This window comes from Egretta garzetta, unplaced genomic scaffold (assembly GCF_000687185.1).
Source record: "Egretta garzetta isolate BGI_Z169 unplaced genomic scaffold, ASM68718v1 scaffold180, whole genome shotgun sequence".
Classification (NCBI taxonomy): domain Eukaryota; kingdom Metazoa; phylum Chordata; class Aves; order Pelecaniformes; family Ardeidae; genus Egretta; species Egretta garzetta.
The window spans coordinates 1,596,959-1,613,450 of record NW_009258299.1 but is presented as its reverse complement, the minus strand read 5'-3'; the positions used below and the strand labels follow the sequence as shown (position 1 = coordinate 1,613,450).

Below are 16,492 nucleotides of genomic sequence, written 5' to 3'. Positions count from 1 at the left end.
TATAAAACAGTCTGAAAAGCATTTACTGCCAATCAGCATTTCGAACCTCTGTATAAATGCCTGTTAGACTAAAGACAGTCATCTGAAGCTCTGACTAGTGCTCAGTCTGGATGAGACTTCACCTCAGACATCCTGAAGAACCCATCTTTGGTTATTCTTACATTGATCTAAGCTTCTTAAATTGATATATACAGTGACAACAAGGTGATTAGGATTAAAAACACAAAACAGCTATCCTCTGGTCACTCAAGTCCTATATAAAATCAGCCTCTTTTTTTCTGAGATACTTCCTGGTTCGTGATGGCAACACCAACCGCGTGAAGATAGTTATGTTAATTGATGTATGATCTCATTAGTCTTCAGTGGTGTTATGATCTGATTCAATCTTTTAGTGAGTTATAGGCTTTTGTGGTCCGGGTATTGATGAAATCCGCCTTCTTAAAGTCAGCCTTTGGAATGAAAGAAACAGAATAATTCGTTATCTTCAGTGCTGATTCTGCAACGGAAGGGTGGGTTCAGCTGCCTAAAAGCTATGGAGCCATGGCAGGAGTTTAGGCAGAGCCCTCTACACTCAGCAGAGACAGAACAGGCATCTCCCAGGAGTGACTCCGTTCAGTCTAAAATAGGCGAGGTGAATCATTGGAGTTGCTCAACTCTCTCCACTGACTATACGTTCTTCTAGCTCAGCTCTACAGACTCCTTTAGGTGACTAACGTCAGCTGAGATTAACCCTATTTGAACAAAGAGTTCAGGGCCATGACAAAATGACTCAGGATTTTATGAATTTCATTTGATCAAGCTATTCCTGTTGCGTATTAGACTGACTTTTAAAAAATGTCCAGGCATTAGGTAGCCTGCAGTTTTCAGTGCTGTACCTGATACCTCTAGGGGGACTGATTTGCACAGGAACAGCAAGTGATCAACATGTTTTGAAACTCAGATCTGACAAAAGTGCCTTATAGGCATACCCAAAGTACCAGTGAACTTGAGAAAAATCATGCCATCAGGGATATTGCTGCACAGTAAAGTCAGGAATGTAGTTGCAAAAAACCAGACACAACAAAATCCAGTGAAGAGTTTATACAGATACAGCACCCTTATTCTTGAATGCAGATTTCTAGTTTGTGGGGCAGCGTGCTGCTGAGCATGATGGAAGACTGCTAAAGGATACTACACTAAATAACTTTCTAAAGCAAATTTCAACAAAAAATCTACAAGAAGAAACAAGCTGACTAATAAATGCTAAAGGCTTGAGAAAATGGAATAGTTTTAGGTTATAAGGAATTTTAGGTGATAAATTCTGAACAGCAAGAAAACAAGGAATGAAAACAGTTTGAAATGCAGGTTGAAGGTAGGTAGGTTGAAGTCAACCCAGCTATGTGTTGAAAAAGCAGTCACAGAGCTTCAAAAGGAAAGAAACAAATTGGTTTGTTGGCTGATTCACACTGGACATTTTTTGTTTGATTTTGACTGCGGCAGTAAACATTTGCAAACACCTTTCCCAGGCCCTACCTTTTTGTCTGAATATACCTAACACCTGGGCTCGCAGACCATACAAACAAGAAGGAGAACAAAACTGCTCTGGTTTTAATGCAGGAAGCTGTCTCGCCCTGCCTGTGCTTTTGCCGGCACCTTGTGCCCTCCAGGTCAGGCTGGTTCAGTCACTGGTGGACAGTGCAGAAGAATTAAGGGCCCCAGAGAAAAACGAGAGGGTTCTAGGTCCGAAAGGACAAATTACGTCTCTTTGCTCTAACCCAGATCTTACCTTTTTGTAAGCACTGTGGAGATCGGTATGTGACCACAAGGCGTAGAGGAGGACTGAAGCAGCCCTACTAGCTTTGCTGAATGTATTACTGCAAATTTGTGAAAAGAATGATAAAACATGTTTAAGTTCCCACTTCGTAATCAGAGTGCATGTGCAGACTTCAGCAAACGTAACCTCGTAGCACTTTTTCTGTCTCTCTCTCTCCTGCTAAATGCTGTTTTACTGCTCTTTAGGTATTCTAGCACATTTCTTGCTGTCCTGACTACTGAAACAAATGCAACATACCTCCCTGCTTCGCTCATGCTTCAAAATTAGAGAGAAATTAAGTACTCTACAGCCTTCATCTTAGAGCAGCAATCACACTGTTCATATTCAGTTGAGGAAAATACATAACAAGCATTCAAAAGGATCTTTCCAGCGGGTAAAATCTCTGGTTAGTTAGACAGGATTTAAACTATTCAGGGCCTCATGAGGTCTCCTTTACTGAGATGAATTTCCTCATTCATTTTGTGAAAAGAGAGGAAGGCAAACAGAATAATTATTCATATTCACAAAGCATTAACTATTCTCTTTTTGAGTAAACATTGGTTGCATGTGATTACATGTTAAATAATGATTAAAGGAAATTCAACTTCTATTATCTAAAGTGTCTCTTAATAAATAATTTTAAAGTACAGTTCTATCAGCTCTATAAAACGTATCTCTGCACTTTTCTGCTAGAGATTATCAACGCTGTGTTACAAAGAACAGGAAATATAGAAACTTTTGGGGGACAAATAAGATCTGATGGTCAGCCACTATATATATATATATATTAGAATATAGATTGTGCCGTCATCTTCTGAGGAACTATTTAAAATGCTAGAACATGGCAAATTTAGCTGTGGATGGAACAATTGTTATAAGAGATTTTTCTGTATTTCCCCATACGTGCAATTCTATTCACATCACAGTCACTTGTTAAAGCTGTCCTGTGCCTTAAAATGCAGTGTTTTCCCCACATAGGTGGCAAAGGTTGCAGTTTCTTTTTTTCCCAGGGAAGGGAGGAGGGGGCGGGAAGGCTTCTCAACCATCTTACCTGTCATTCATGCTGATGGTAATAATCTTTGGTATGCCACCAGCACTCAGGAGAAGCCGTGTGTTGTGGGAACTGCTCTGTGTCAAATTGAACAAGGTGTAGCAGACAGACGCTGTGGTTTCACAGACAATATCAGACTCTGGGACAGACTCGGGAAGTATCAAGACCAAATCAGGCAAAACTTCTCTAGCTACAAGTTGGAAGAGAGACAAGCAACTCCATTACTCATAGGTGCAGATTTATCCAGGGGTCCTACAAGACCTTACTCCTCCCATTATCACCTATCAGGGTGCTGTGAGCTCCCACAACTGAGTCGTGGGTTCATTACATCCCCACAATTGAGGTTAAGCTGCGTCCACGCTAAATCGGACAGTATGTATTTTGCCTCTTATACGCCATCCATTAATACCTAGGGTAGTGTAGTAAGGTCCCTAGGCATGTGCTAGCAGCAGGCTGCCACTTCCCAAGGAACCCCATGCATCCTATATGTCTTTCTTTTAAGATAAATGTCCTTTTCTGAAGCCTGTCCCTACTCAAGAAACACCGCATCCCTTTGACCCCACTGGATGCGACCTTACCAGCCAACCAAACAGCAAACAACGGCTCTCGACAGCAGCAGGGTCTCACTGTACACTGTGAGGTCTGTGCCGTGCAGACCAGAGCTGATGGAGAAAACTAAAGCCGTAGGTCGTAGCCAGCTCCTCCCACTGTAAGAAGGAGACCTGGGCAATAGTTTGGGGCGTTCTGGGCCTTTCTCCCCTCCATAACCAGTGTTTCATGTGGACGGAGCGCTTTGCTCTCCGTGAGTGGTGTTCATTCCTCCGGATGGGTGTGTGACAAGGTTCATGTGTACTGAGATTAAATGGCACGCAACTTAGAAAAGGACCTTTAAAACTGGATGAACCACCTGCTATGCTAAGTATCAGTCAAAGAATTATGTCAGACATGATAGCCCGTTTTTTTTCTTCCATCGGTAAATTAAGGCAGGCAATTTTTAGAAAGTGTACATTTGGCAGTGTCTTGAAAACTTCTGTTCAGAACAAATGTTATTTTTTCAAGTAAAATTGGACATTTTCTGATATTTTTCAATCATTTAACTTTTAGAGATGTTTTAAATTAATCTCAATTTCATATCAAGGTTCATTTTGCTTGATAAATATAGACACTTTATCTAGGAAACAGTATGCCCTTCCAAGTGTTTTCCTTTGGCCAAAATGAATTGGAAAATTTGACCTGAATTCAGACATGCTTTTAGTCAACCAAAAAGAACACCTTTTCGTGCAGAAAAGGACCACCTGAAATTCCCCCTGTTCCTCCTACCATGGGTAAAGCAAGAAAATGGCTGTGAAGGTGCAAGATGAAGCACCTTTCTGCAGAGCTTCATGCTATTCTGTCTTTCCCACATTCTTTCATAAATTATTTTCCCGATGAAATCCCGATTTCTTCTTCTCAGGTAAATTCCTACTCTTTCTGGGGGATTCACCACTTGTAATTTTTAACAACATACAGATTATCCCTTTGAAATCAGCCCAACAACATATTGTAATATTTTCATTAATAGGGAAAGTTCTCTAAGGATTAAACAGTGCCCAGGAGACCGTTCTGCAGAATTCTGGGGGTTAATCTGCCGGTGAACCAGCTGTATACCTGTAATTTCCCCCTCCCCCTCTGGTGGGAACACAGAAAAGGACAACAAATGATGTGAATTTAATTTATCCTAGCAGCAGGAAAAAATTTGAAATATACATTAAATTGAAATAAAAATACTCAGAACAGAAATGGCTTCTGATGTGAAAATAATTATAACATTTAAAAAGTTTGAACTATTTTCTCTATAGCGTCTTCTAGCTTCCACTCTCGAAAAACTTATGCAGCAACTTATGCTTATGCGAGCTGCAACCTTCTAAAGCTTTGTGCCTAAAATTAGAAAATATTGGTTTTGCCAGAAGAATTGGAGATGGTCTATAATTTCCCCCAAAGGATTACAAAGCTGTGGCAGCACAGAACTCAGCACTCGCCTTCCTTTACCCTATTTTAAGCAGAAGAAAAACTCCCTCTCCAAATCTGTGTAGATTTTACTTCCATTATGTGTTTTCTGAAAGTAACATCAACGGAAGTATCTGATGGGGAATACACCATTTAGAGAAAACTTGAGGTTGGAGTCTTTCTTAGGCAAAATTCTTTATTTTCAACCCTATATAATGACTGTAATTATCTGACCTAAAACTCCACCTTTTTTTTTCCACTTTTTTTATTTAAAGAAGTAAAGCTTAACTTAAAGACAACAGAGAAAGACAGCCCAAGAGACAACGTTAGTCTTTGCTCACCTATGACACTTTGCAGAGAGGTGTTGCGAGACAAGTTCCTGAGCAGTGAGACTGCTGTCTTCTTTACTGTTGGGTGGCTTACATGCAGCATAGTTCGAATACTTGGAAGGCCATTTGCCTTCTGAACAACAGTCTGGGCTACCGAAAATGGCATCTGTTGTAAGGCAACAGTGTGTCATTACCATGAATGTACAGCCTTATGAACAACCGCAGCAGCTTCTCTACATCAGTTTAAACACATTTAAAATAGTTTAGATCCAGAGCTACATATAAGCTGCAACAGAAGAGGAAGGTGATATAAAAGAAGTTTCAACCCCGTTTTCTCCCACGTGCTCTTTGGCCAGTTCCTCAGCCAAAACGTGACAGAGGTCAGTAGTTTCTTCACCATGAAAGTGATCTGTGGTTGTGTCAGAGCCTTCCTCTCCCCATGGGACTGATTATGTTCCACAAAACCACTTTTTAAAATGCTTTTAAGACCTACTTATCCCTCATTGTGCAATGAATAGGCAAAATTCCACACGTGGAGATGTACAGAGTGAGAAGCAGTCCCCATATTTGCTAAGCAAGAAATAGCTGTGCTGCCAGTTGTGATTTTCCCTTCGATGTTCTCTGATTTCCTTGATCATGTCTGTGAGACAGTGACTTGCCAGTCGTTACCTGATCTCAGTGCTGTGGGTGTGTTGCACTCCAGCCCTAAACTCCATGCATTCGTATTAAGAACTAAATGACAAGAAAAAGAAAAAAGCTGACTTACCGGTCCAGTGCCAGCTGTGAGGTTCTGAAGAGCTCCCAGGGATGCTTCCTGGGTATAGTTTCTGGTACTCTTTGCTATTAAGGAGAGATATATCCTAATCAGTGTGGAATGCCAGAGCGATTCAACACCTCTGGGATTGCTCTTTTCCTCAGGTAGTGGGGTGTCCTGCTGCTTCTAAACATGTAAACAGATCAAGCCTTTAGAAACAGTGACCTTATATGACTTAATGCATCACAAGCTAAACTAGCCATTTTGTAACTCTCTATGACCAGATTATTTGCATATTATCAAGTTGTGAACTCAAATGACAATGTGTAGAGTTTCAATGTTTAATTATACCATCCACTCCATCCAAAAAGAAGAGGTAGCATGGTGGAAGCTACTTCTTGTGTCTCAGCAACTGACACTAGGGGCTGAAGCCAAGAAGCAGTGGAAATGGCCATCTAGAGTTGTACTGTGGATGGAATGGGAGAAGGCAGAATACACTCCAGTAAAACTAATAGATGGGGAAGGGTCATCAATCCTTTTCTTTCGCTTTTCCCCTCCCCTGACACCTGTTTTCTCTCCAACAATTCCCAGTTGCCAGAGTATTTGTGATCTGTACCGCATAGCAACAAAAGAAGAAGTCTAGACATTGCCCAAAAGCCAGAAATTCACGGAAGTGGCAAGTCACCTTGTGCTGGTTTCACTGGTGAAACCATCACAATGCCCACTCGTTGGCAGGGCGCTTGCACAATTGCCATACATGGTACAGATACCACTTGGATCCACCAGAGGGTATAAAACTGAGTGGCAGTATTCCTCAGCTAATAAAACAGTGAACTGCTAAGTCATTTTCACCATTAGCAGCTGAACAAGATAATGGGTGTTGGGAAATGCTATCAATCAATCTGCATTTTTGGGGCAAGTAGGTGTCACACTACCAGAAACATCAATAATAGATTGTTAAGCAGATTACAGCCTTATTCTCCAGAAGTTGCTACAACTGATTAACAAAATGAGATGTAACTAAACATGTGCTTTACCTCTTTTACTTTTCTGCTCCGTGTTCCAAAACAGCCCGGTGTTTTATCATGGCTAGAAACATTTCTTCTTTGCATATATATGCTCTGGGCATAGCTTTCAGGGAGCTCTATCTCTAGCTGGTAGGAAAGATTGTGAAGAATGCACACGCAGTTCTCTGTGGCCTAAAATAACAAAAGAATAGAAATCTTGAAAGCTTTGGCATGCGTTGAAGGGACATGTATAGACACGGGAAGAGCTTTCATTTCTGGAACTTCAACAACTAACTGCAGAGCTTCTAATGGCTTACAGAAGAGTAAGCCAGTGATCCACAAGACTGCATTTACACTGATAAATTAAACATGCCCCGGGATGTTCCTGAGCACGGAGGCCAACTGGCACACAGGGCTTGCACTTGGAGCGGGGTGCATACCTCTTGGAAATGGTCCTGGGACATTATAATTCCTGAATTGTGCCTGGGAATTGTTTGGGCGAGTGCTATTTGGCACAGACCAGAAGTGTGCCAAGGAATGGTTAAGAGCTTAAGAGTAAAGATGATCACGTACACACCTCACCGTAGTGCCAGCGAAAGGAAAGCTTTGTGTCTTTCCTAAGGAGGAAGCACTTTTCTGTGGTAGAATGTTTTTTTAAATTAGATGTGGCTTTCTGGGTATGGACAAGGTGAGGTCTACAACTTCTGAGCGATGAGTCTAGTGGCAAATAGCCTTATTACCAGTTCCTCCTTTTCTGAAAGTAAATAAGGAATGAGTGGTTTTAAGACAAAATGCAGCAGGGAGCTATTGGCACAGGTATAATGTGCTGGATTCTCCCTGAAGCTAATGGCACTGAATACAGGGAGATGGAGAAGCTGAACTAACTAATCCTAGAACAGAGCTATAAATGTGCAGTAATTACCACTACAGAGCACAAGTTATAGCAGGCACGCTAGAAGTGCCTCCCAGGCTACGGCTAACCTGCTCAGAAGTGACGGCTAGTCTTCTCACCCAACTTCACCCAGCTAAAAGGCAAGCCTGTAGTCTAAGCAATGTTCAGGTTCATCTGCAGTCAACGGTGGGAGGAAGAGAATGAGAAGAACTGACTTCTGGAGGTGTCCACGTCCTTGTAGTTACTGGCTTAGGCAGAATGCATAACTTCTAAAAAACTCAGGAAAATCAACCTCATTCTGAATCATGCAAGCTCCTTAATTACAGTGCCACCCAAAGAGATTTAGGTTCTTCATTTCCTAAGGGGTATATAGCACTAAATATACAGGAAAGTAACAAGATTAATTTTTTAAGCTTCTAGCTAGCTAGCTCCCTGAGACAACTAGAAAGGTAATATCTGACTCTTCAGGTGTTTCAGTATCTCTGAAAGCTGTGATGTTACATCACATTTTAAAAAAAAGACAGAAGTTTGTAGCTCTTTCTGGTGATTCTTCAGATGTTTTCCCAAAGCTAAGGTATGTTATTCTTTTAGATTGCAGGATAAAAAACCACTTCAGAAAGCTTCTTACTGGACTTTAATTTTTGGCGACAGTTCTAAAAGCCCTGGAAATAAGTATAAGTTTGGCAGTTACATCACAACTGTTTGTGAACATTGGTTTCTAAACAAAAAAATGTTCTCCTAGCAATTTCCCCCAGGAAAAGAGCTTTCATCTCAAAGAATACCTTGTCATTAGGCTCGTGGTCTGCAATAGCTCCTTGGATATAATACACAAGAGAATCAATCAAGCCGTCGCATTCTCTCATCTTTTTCCTTCCTTCTGGGCCGGCAGAGCTCATGTTTCTGTGCAGGAAGGAATATGTTGGTGAGAACAGATTTAGTCAAAGATACTTCCTTGTGCCCCTCTGACAAACTTTTCCAGCTAAATCTTAAAGATGCTGAAGTTAAGGTTGACTGCTTCCTTTCTGCAGCGCTGTAAACTAATCTGAGCCTCTGCTAAGTGGAACTTTCACTTCAGTGCACTCCCAGACAAAAACAAATACTGCAGAAAAACAAACCACTGTGTTTGGATGGATAAGGTAAGAAAGACCTGACTCAAATCTTCATCTCAAAGTTGAATTAATCCTTTTTTAAACAGTCGAACAAGCTGGACTTTTCTTCCATTATTCCATTTTTAGTTATATTTTTAATACCCAGGACAGTAGCTATGTCAAAATATCAGAGGAAAGATACCTGTAAAAATTTCCATGCACGCAAAGCTCCTTTAGCATTTACCTGCACTAAACCAGTTCTTGTTCCAAGATGCCCCACCAACAGACACATGTTTTGAGAGTTTTCGCAACATTTGTACGTTAACACGTAAAGGTAACCCAAGTCAGTTACAGGGCCAAATTCACATTGCAACTCATGTGCTTGTGGAAATGTTCTGAGGGGTGCGAGCGGGCAGGAGGGGACAGGAACGCAGCCCAGTGTAGGTAGGTCAGAGCAGCAGCCCGGCCTCAGCGCTGGGCGAGAGGCTGAGGGGGGACTGAACTGCGACGTGGCTGCCACCGCCATCGCTGCCAGACCAGCAGCGTGTGACAAGGAGGACGAAAAAATACACCGTGCTCAGCCGATTCCCAGCTTCCCAGAGAGGCTCCTGGCATCTAAGCAGAAAAAAAAAGCTGAAGCCCCTGGAAGCTGCTCAGTCGGAGAGGGCAATGCCAGGTGCCTTCTGCAGATGCCTTCTGCTGTTCTACCGCAGCGGCTCAGACACAGCTCCGCACGCTTTCTGCTCCCTCCAGACCCAAAGGAAGCCGCTGCTTGCCCAGCTTTCAAGTTAATGTTTTCTGCGCTTTGTGGTAACCCGAGTACAACTTGAAAATGAATTATGAAAGTGATTTAAAAACTCTTGAAAAGCCAAACACACGCTTGTGCTTGAATTTTGGCTCTAAATAAGCTACTGATTTCCGGGGAAGTAACAACACTTACAATTTGGGGGTATAATTATTTTTACAACTGAACAAACTCTGGATTATGGAATGCTGGAATTATAAACCTCGGCCTCATTATTTTGGACTCCTGCAGCTCTGCTGGCCAAAAGGCTGCACGTAGTATCACATTCCAGCTTCTTTGTTTGAAATAACATTAAATATAACCCAGCCTTAGCATCCATCACAAACAGAGAGGGACATGTTCCTTCAGATAGTTTCACAGTGTTTATTTTGCATGCTTACTTTACCCACTGGAAATTACAATGGTTTAAAATTTTATTAACAACACAGCCAGTAAGAAACAGCTTTAAACTTTCCTGTGGCTTATGACTGTAAAATGAATGTAGGGTTTTATATACTGTCAATGCAGTTCTTTTTTTTTTCCCCTGGGAAGTACATATTCAGATTAAATACTAATGCGCTGTAATTTTAGTTTTACTTTAGGTCATGCTGTTAACAATATCCCTATTTATGAGTTCACTTATTCTCTCATGGAATTATGCATCACAGAATCAATATTCAGATTCCTCAATACGGCCTACTATAGACATCACTTTGGAATTTAATTTTACCTATATATGTCACATTCAAGGCATGTCACCCTTTCATATGTTTATGGTTATACTGACAAAAATGTACATGCTACAGCCCTTCTAGCGCACAGCAAAAATAGTTTCTGAGGCACACAGACTAAAAATACTATGGAAAGATAAGCGTGGAATTTCCCTTGCCAAAGACACTTGAGCTGATACAGTATTTCGTTTTGTCACAGTACGTTATTCTAAAACTCCCTGAACTTCTGAGGACTACGATCACGCTGAATGACTGTGCGAGGAGGGGCCATCACTTGGCCTTGCTGGCCAGCGTGAAGGTGGTGGGGCACATAGCTTTACAGCTCAGGAGGCCAAGAAGACCCTGAGTCAGAGGCACTGTCCCGTCCTGCAAAGGAAATGAATTCCTGAACTCTGTTTCATGAAGAAGCTGATGCTGAGCTGTTCATCCAGTCAGAGATAGCAGTTTGTGTCTGTGGGCACATCTGTACATAGATGCCCACTCCATTCTTCACTTTGCCCTGTTTCCTTATCACCACGATGTGGAGTGGGAAGGGAAGAGCTTCTCCTCTCCCACTCACCCAATTACAGTTGTAACCACCTTACTCTGAATAGGGTCAGAGTTGGTTTGAAGGCAGAGAAGAGACTTTCAGGCAAAACTTCAGTTGACAGTTTGTTTGCTAATTGAAGCTTGAGAAATTCTAGATAATACAAATATTACTAGATTGGGAAAAAAAATGCTTCTGAGAACTGTCACAGAAATGTAAATGAAAAAAAAAAATTGAAACAATGGCAACATTTTGCTTAGAAAATTGCAAAACTGACTTAATCTTGGCTTCCCAAGATTTGAGGTTCCTCACAACTGGGACGCCTCCCTCTGAGGTCAGGAGTTGGACTTGCTTGTAGTGGTACTCCTGGAGGCCTCAAAATGCTCAGTGCTTGGGCAATTGCCAAGGTTGGGCTGGCCCAGCATTGTGGCTCATGGCAACCCCCATGGTAAGACTTCAGGGCTACCTAGAAATCTTCGACTCTGTTGTGCAAGTTTGTTTTTCTTGCATTTCATTAGAAGTGCACTGAGACAAATACATCCGTGGAAAAAGGATCAGCTGGAATCAAGATCAAGAGTCTTCTCACAGAAAAACTCTTTTGCTACCTAATTTCTGATATCTCTACCCTGAATTGTTGTTGAGTAGCTGGAAGAATGCAGCATGGGCACAGTGCAGCCTTAGGGAGATTGCTGCTTGTAGGGATGCTCTTCTTTGAATGACTCAGAACTTGTATTTTGGCATCATCTAACTATTAAAAATCTCTGACTTCTGGCATGCTTAAATATGGTAATCCTGGTGACATGCCCAAACTATACCACATGCTAATGTGGATGCATCGTGTCTATCTACGTGCCTCATTTGTCTCACCCCATATTTGCTGCTTCTGTTCTCTCTTGCACACACGCACGGTGTAGCTGTATCTGTAACTGAAATAGCCATTTGCCTGTGTTCCTGTGGCATTTGTGGAGGATCAGCTAATTCTCTGTTGGGAAATATTATTTTGACCCAGAGATGTAAGGTAAATAGAAATGTAACATAGTAAAATCAAGTGTGATTTTGAAAGAAACACAGTGATAATATATGTTCAGTTAGATTGCAAATGGCACCAAATGAAAGGGATGCTCCCTTTAAGCCAGCAGTGAGTCACACACTGGCAGATGATGTTGGAAAAGGTTTTTGCACTGCTGTGAATGATCCACACGACTGATAAGAAGAGGGCTTTTTCTCCTTGGGACTCATTCTGCTAAAACTGGTAATTTGAATTCAGCTCGACTACGTGATAACAAATTCCTGAAGTAGTTCAGGAAATGCTATTCCCTTCATGCCTTACACAGTTCAGAAATGCAACTGGGCAGGAAAGGTATCCAGGGATATACTAAGTAACCACGGGCGCCAGGCTGCAAGCTGCTTGCTGGAAACAACAAAATTCCTTTCAGGAATTGGGGGAGCAGATAAACTGGAGAGAAGGCAAAAGAAGATAAGAATGGATGGAAATAAACTTAAAGGAATGGCAATGCTATGCAAGAGGCCTTAGTTCAAAGACTTGTTATCATCAGTCATTTATTTTACGTTCTCTCTTAGAAGCTTCCACTATGAAACTGAGCTGCCATTATGCTTTTCAACACATGGTAAGAGCTTTGGCTTCGCTTCTCTCCAGAGCAAATGGAAGTAGATGTTTATGCAGTCCCCTGGTCTGAAGCGCAATGATACTGCTTCCTCCAACCACAGCTTTCCACTGTCCTTGTGGGCCATCATGTAATGCACAAAGAGCTTAAAAGGGAGCTGGGACAGACACAACATGAAAAACAATAATGAAAAAGGCAGCATCACTTCTATTTTACTGGCTGGGGAACCAGGAACAAAGAGGTTAGCTGACTTTTCTGGAGATAGTTGTCTAGGAAGTTTTGAAGAATTAGGGTACACAGGGCCACAGAATGCTCCAGTTAACAGAGCATTTAAAAAGGAAGACTAATGAAACACAGCAGTTGCAATTGCTAGCTCCAACACTTAAATAAAATGTTTTGCAAGAGGAAATGTGACCACTAAACATAAATTTTGGAAAGTTCAGCAGAACTTTTGGGAACGGGTATTTCAAGATAAGAATGAAACAAGATATCAGCTTTCAAGGCATAATACAGACAGCCTTCTCCTAAGCCTTCCTTTTAATCAGAGGAAGAGTCATGCCAGAAATTCAGTTATGTACATAAACAATGTTCAAAACCATATATTCTGCATGCTGTTGGCATCTTACCCTTTCAGACTCAGAGGAGGAGTATGGAGGAGGAGGCTAAGTATCTTGAAGATTTCTACCCATCTGTATAGGAACTGGAGACAGAACTATTACATGTAGGACTTTCAGGCCAAGAAAAAGTGGCTTTCCCTTTAAAATCCAACAAGACTTGCCCACAAAAGTCTGCAGTACTCCTCTAGATAGTTTAATACACCAGTTTTACTTGTTCAGCTTGTTGTTAGGCAACCAGTTGAAGTCTTTTGATTTGGCTTAGTCTGCCTGTTCAGGGCACAGTGGTTTTTATTGTATGTCAGGACTGAAAAATATCATTACTTATTCTAACTGCTAATGCAGGATCGCATGGTGTACACAGCTTCTTTTTATTACGCTAAGTTTTGTGACCTGTGATTTCTTTAACACTGTGTCAGAAGCAAAGCTTTAAGCCAAATTTCAGATGTAGAGAATGGAATTAACAAATCCTTCTAACGTCAGGCTTCCTTATCAGTGACTGCGCACACTGACACAGGCAGCCGAGACTTAGGACTCCACCACACTTCTGGCAATAACTGGTTGGCAGAACGGAGAGTCTTCTGGTTATTCACTCGTTCCAGTGTTAGTATCTGCAATATTGCCTGCTAGATGTGGATTCACTTCTCCTCCTGAAATTCTGTCCAAGAGGATGAAGAGAGCTTTAATTTATTAGTTGGAAACTGCGTGGCACAGTGCATGTGCCCGTGTCAGATGACAGTGTTACATTTGGACTGTGGGTGTCCCTTTCAGTCAATAGGTGTATGTAAATTTTTGAAAAAAAGTTTTGGCATTCTCCTGTAACTAAGTACTGTACTATGCATAACGTATTGCACTTCAAAGTACTATTTTTACCCTCTAATAGAAGCTGCAGGCTACAGACTTTATCAACACGCACAACAAACATATTAGTATTACAAAAGGGAAGACTAATTACAGATTTATATTCTGGCAAATATATCTACTCTTTAAACATCTTCATTAGTAACATCAATCCTTCAGTGCACAGGTTTTTTTACTTTGTGGCGTGCTCTTCTTTTAGTTTTCAGCATTTGTTTGTGCAGAGTTTTGGGGTTTTTTAATTAATATATAAGGAAGGAATACTTCTAGTGACCTTATTTGGGAGGTGCATTAATTTCCAATAAGGAGATGCAAACTGATTAATCTTAAAAATCTCTGTACAAATAGGGTAAAGCTCATTAAAAACTATTCTCTGCTTGAAAGTATGTTGGCCATCCTGCAGATCAACTTTACCTGTGGATTTTCAAGCCCTTCTTGTTCTAATTATAATTTTCAGTGTTCAAGCTCTTAAAAATGAGAAGGACTAGAATATGGACATCATATTTTTAAAATAAGTAATGTATCCTCGAGCATCTAGATATGAGTGATTTGAGAGACTTTTCATTAAGCCTGCAGAGCTAACTGTAGCTCTGGAGCAGCCCCACTCCCTGACTTTCTGTGCAGAGTAAGGTAGTTCAGAATCTACTTTTATTAGTTGTTTATAAACAACTTGGCTACTATTACGTCTCATTTGCCACATATCAGGTCGTATCAAGTTGCTGCAATAAGCTCAGAAAGAGTAATACCATGCTAAAACTGAGAACGATCCTGTGGCCCCCTTCGGCTGGCTCATAGGGAAGAGATGGTTCCAGAGTCCAAACGCCGGAGAGGAGCAGCAGGTCATGCCACCACAGAGTGGCACACCTAACAGCCGGACTGGTTTCTGTACAATTGTAGCTGGGGCTAATTAATACAAAAAAAGACAACCGGCTTCATTTCATAGACAACATCACTAGCGTTAGCTAGAGAGATTTTATTATGGGTAGTTAATGTTTCTCTGTATTTGCTTTCGAGCCACCAGAGTAAATAAAAGTTAATTATTACTTAGAGATGAAGTTAATTAGTAGTTAATGGGCTGACAAGAATTCCTGCAGAAAAAGGTGCTTTATTGTTGAGTGTTTTGTATAGCTAACAATTGGTTTGTCTTCTGAACCACAAGTCAGATGCAGAGCTGTTTACATAGTAAAAATTCATGCAATACCGATACAACTACTCTGCTATAGGACACGTTAGCAAAGCAGATATGTGTAAGGCAGCTTCCCAGACTCTAAGTTTCAAACTTAACGCCTTGTACTTTACTAAGAAGAGTTTACAAATCAGGCAATGCCTTTGCAGTCATACATTACTCATTAATTATTTCAAACTATGTCCTTTCATGCATTTTTGAATGTGCAAACAAAAGGCATGCATCTGATATTCATTTGTATTTACTTAATGTGCAATGACTTTGAACTTGCAAAGGGCCACTGTTTTATGGACTGTTACTTTTAAAGGTGTTTTTATTAAAGACGTGGTTTTTACACTTCAGTGGCTTAGGAGTGTGTTTACTGAGGCCTTTGCTGTTTCTCTGTAGTAACTGCTGCTGTGTTCATGTGGCTATTAGCTGATTGCAGTAGTAAATACACAGCTGTAAATCTATTCATCCCCGCCATGGCTGAAGCCTGGCCTCAATGTACTTGAACTTGTGCAAAAAGTTGGACAGGGCTTACTTTGCTTTAAAAAATGGCTTTTTCCTAATTTAGGTTAAGTAATTTTCTAATCAGTTTAGCTATAGATTATGATACACCAAAGTAAGCATCTTTGGCAGCAGTTGAAAACTGAACTCCAGCACAACTAAGAAATTGTGTTTCAAAGAAATAAACCTTACTGCTTTACCTGCTATAGTCTAGGACTCTTCATAGGGTTTTGCATTGTTACTTTTCAACAAATACAATCACAAATCTGCTCTGCCAGTCAGAAGTATAGACACATACTCAAGCTATGTATAAGAGTCTTAATTATTTTGAATGTGTAGAGTAGGCATATTTTTATGTGACTCCAGTGGATAGTCGTTTCTTAACCTTCATAAATTTTAGAAATTAAAATGAGGCAGGAATTGTTTATGAAAAAGGTATTAACAAAGTGGTTATAAATTATACTTATATGGGTCAAAGAACTTTACATCCTATGAAAATGTCTCTCTTGTATTTGTATCAGCAGATCACACAACTTTAGACCTAGGCTTTGAAGGTCACCATGCCATACATCCACCAAAGCACTGGTCTCCCCAAGGGGTGCACAAGACAGTCCACTGGGGTGTGGGAAGGAAATATTTTTATGTCATTAATAAATAAAATTTTAAAAAATAAAATATAGTTTATTTCATCTTTATATCACTCTCTTTAATTTCTGATTTTATGTATGTTTTATAATGTATATATTAGTACAGTAGTACATGTATATAATTTTAAAAATA

General features: G+C 40.7%; 1 protein-coding gene across 1 annotated transcript in view; it reads right to left on the bottom strand.

Moving 5' to 3' along the window:
• Window positions 1–380: 380 nt before the first annotated feature.
• Window positions 381–16,492, bottom strand: part of PKP2 (plakophilin 2) — a 34,695-nt gene continuing 18,583 nt past the window's right edge. The window contains exons 6-12 of the mRNA XM_009638647.1: window positions 8,594–8,711; window positions 6,950–7,111; window positions 5,925–6,098; window positions 5,171–5,324; window positions 2,844–3,033; window positions 1,766–1,853; window positions 381–449 (exon numbers count right to left, since the gene is read on the bottom strand). Of these exons, the coding sequence (XP_009636942.1) occupies window positions 381–449; window positions 1,766–1,853; window positions 2,844–3,033; window positions 5,171–5,324; window positions 5,925–6,098; window positions 6,950–7,111; window positions 8,594–8,711 (955 nt within the window). The remainder of the gene's footprint in view (window positions 450–1,765; window positions 1,854–2,843; window positions 3,034–5,170; window positions 5,325–5,924; window positions 6,099–6,949; window positions 7,112–8,593; window positions 8,712–16,492) is intronic.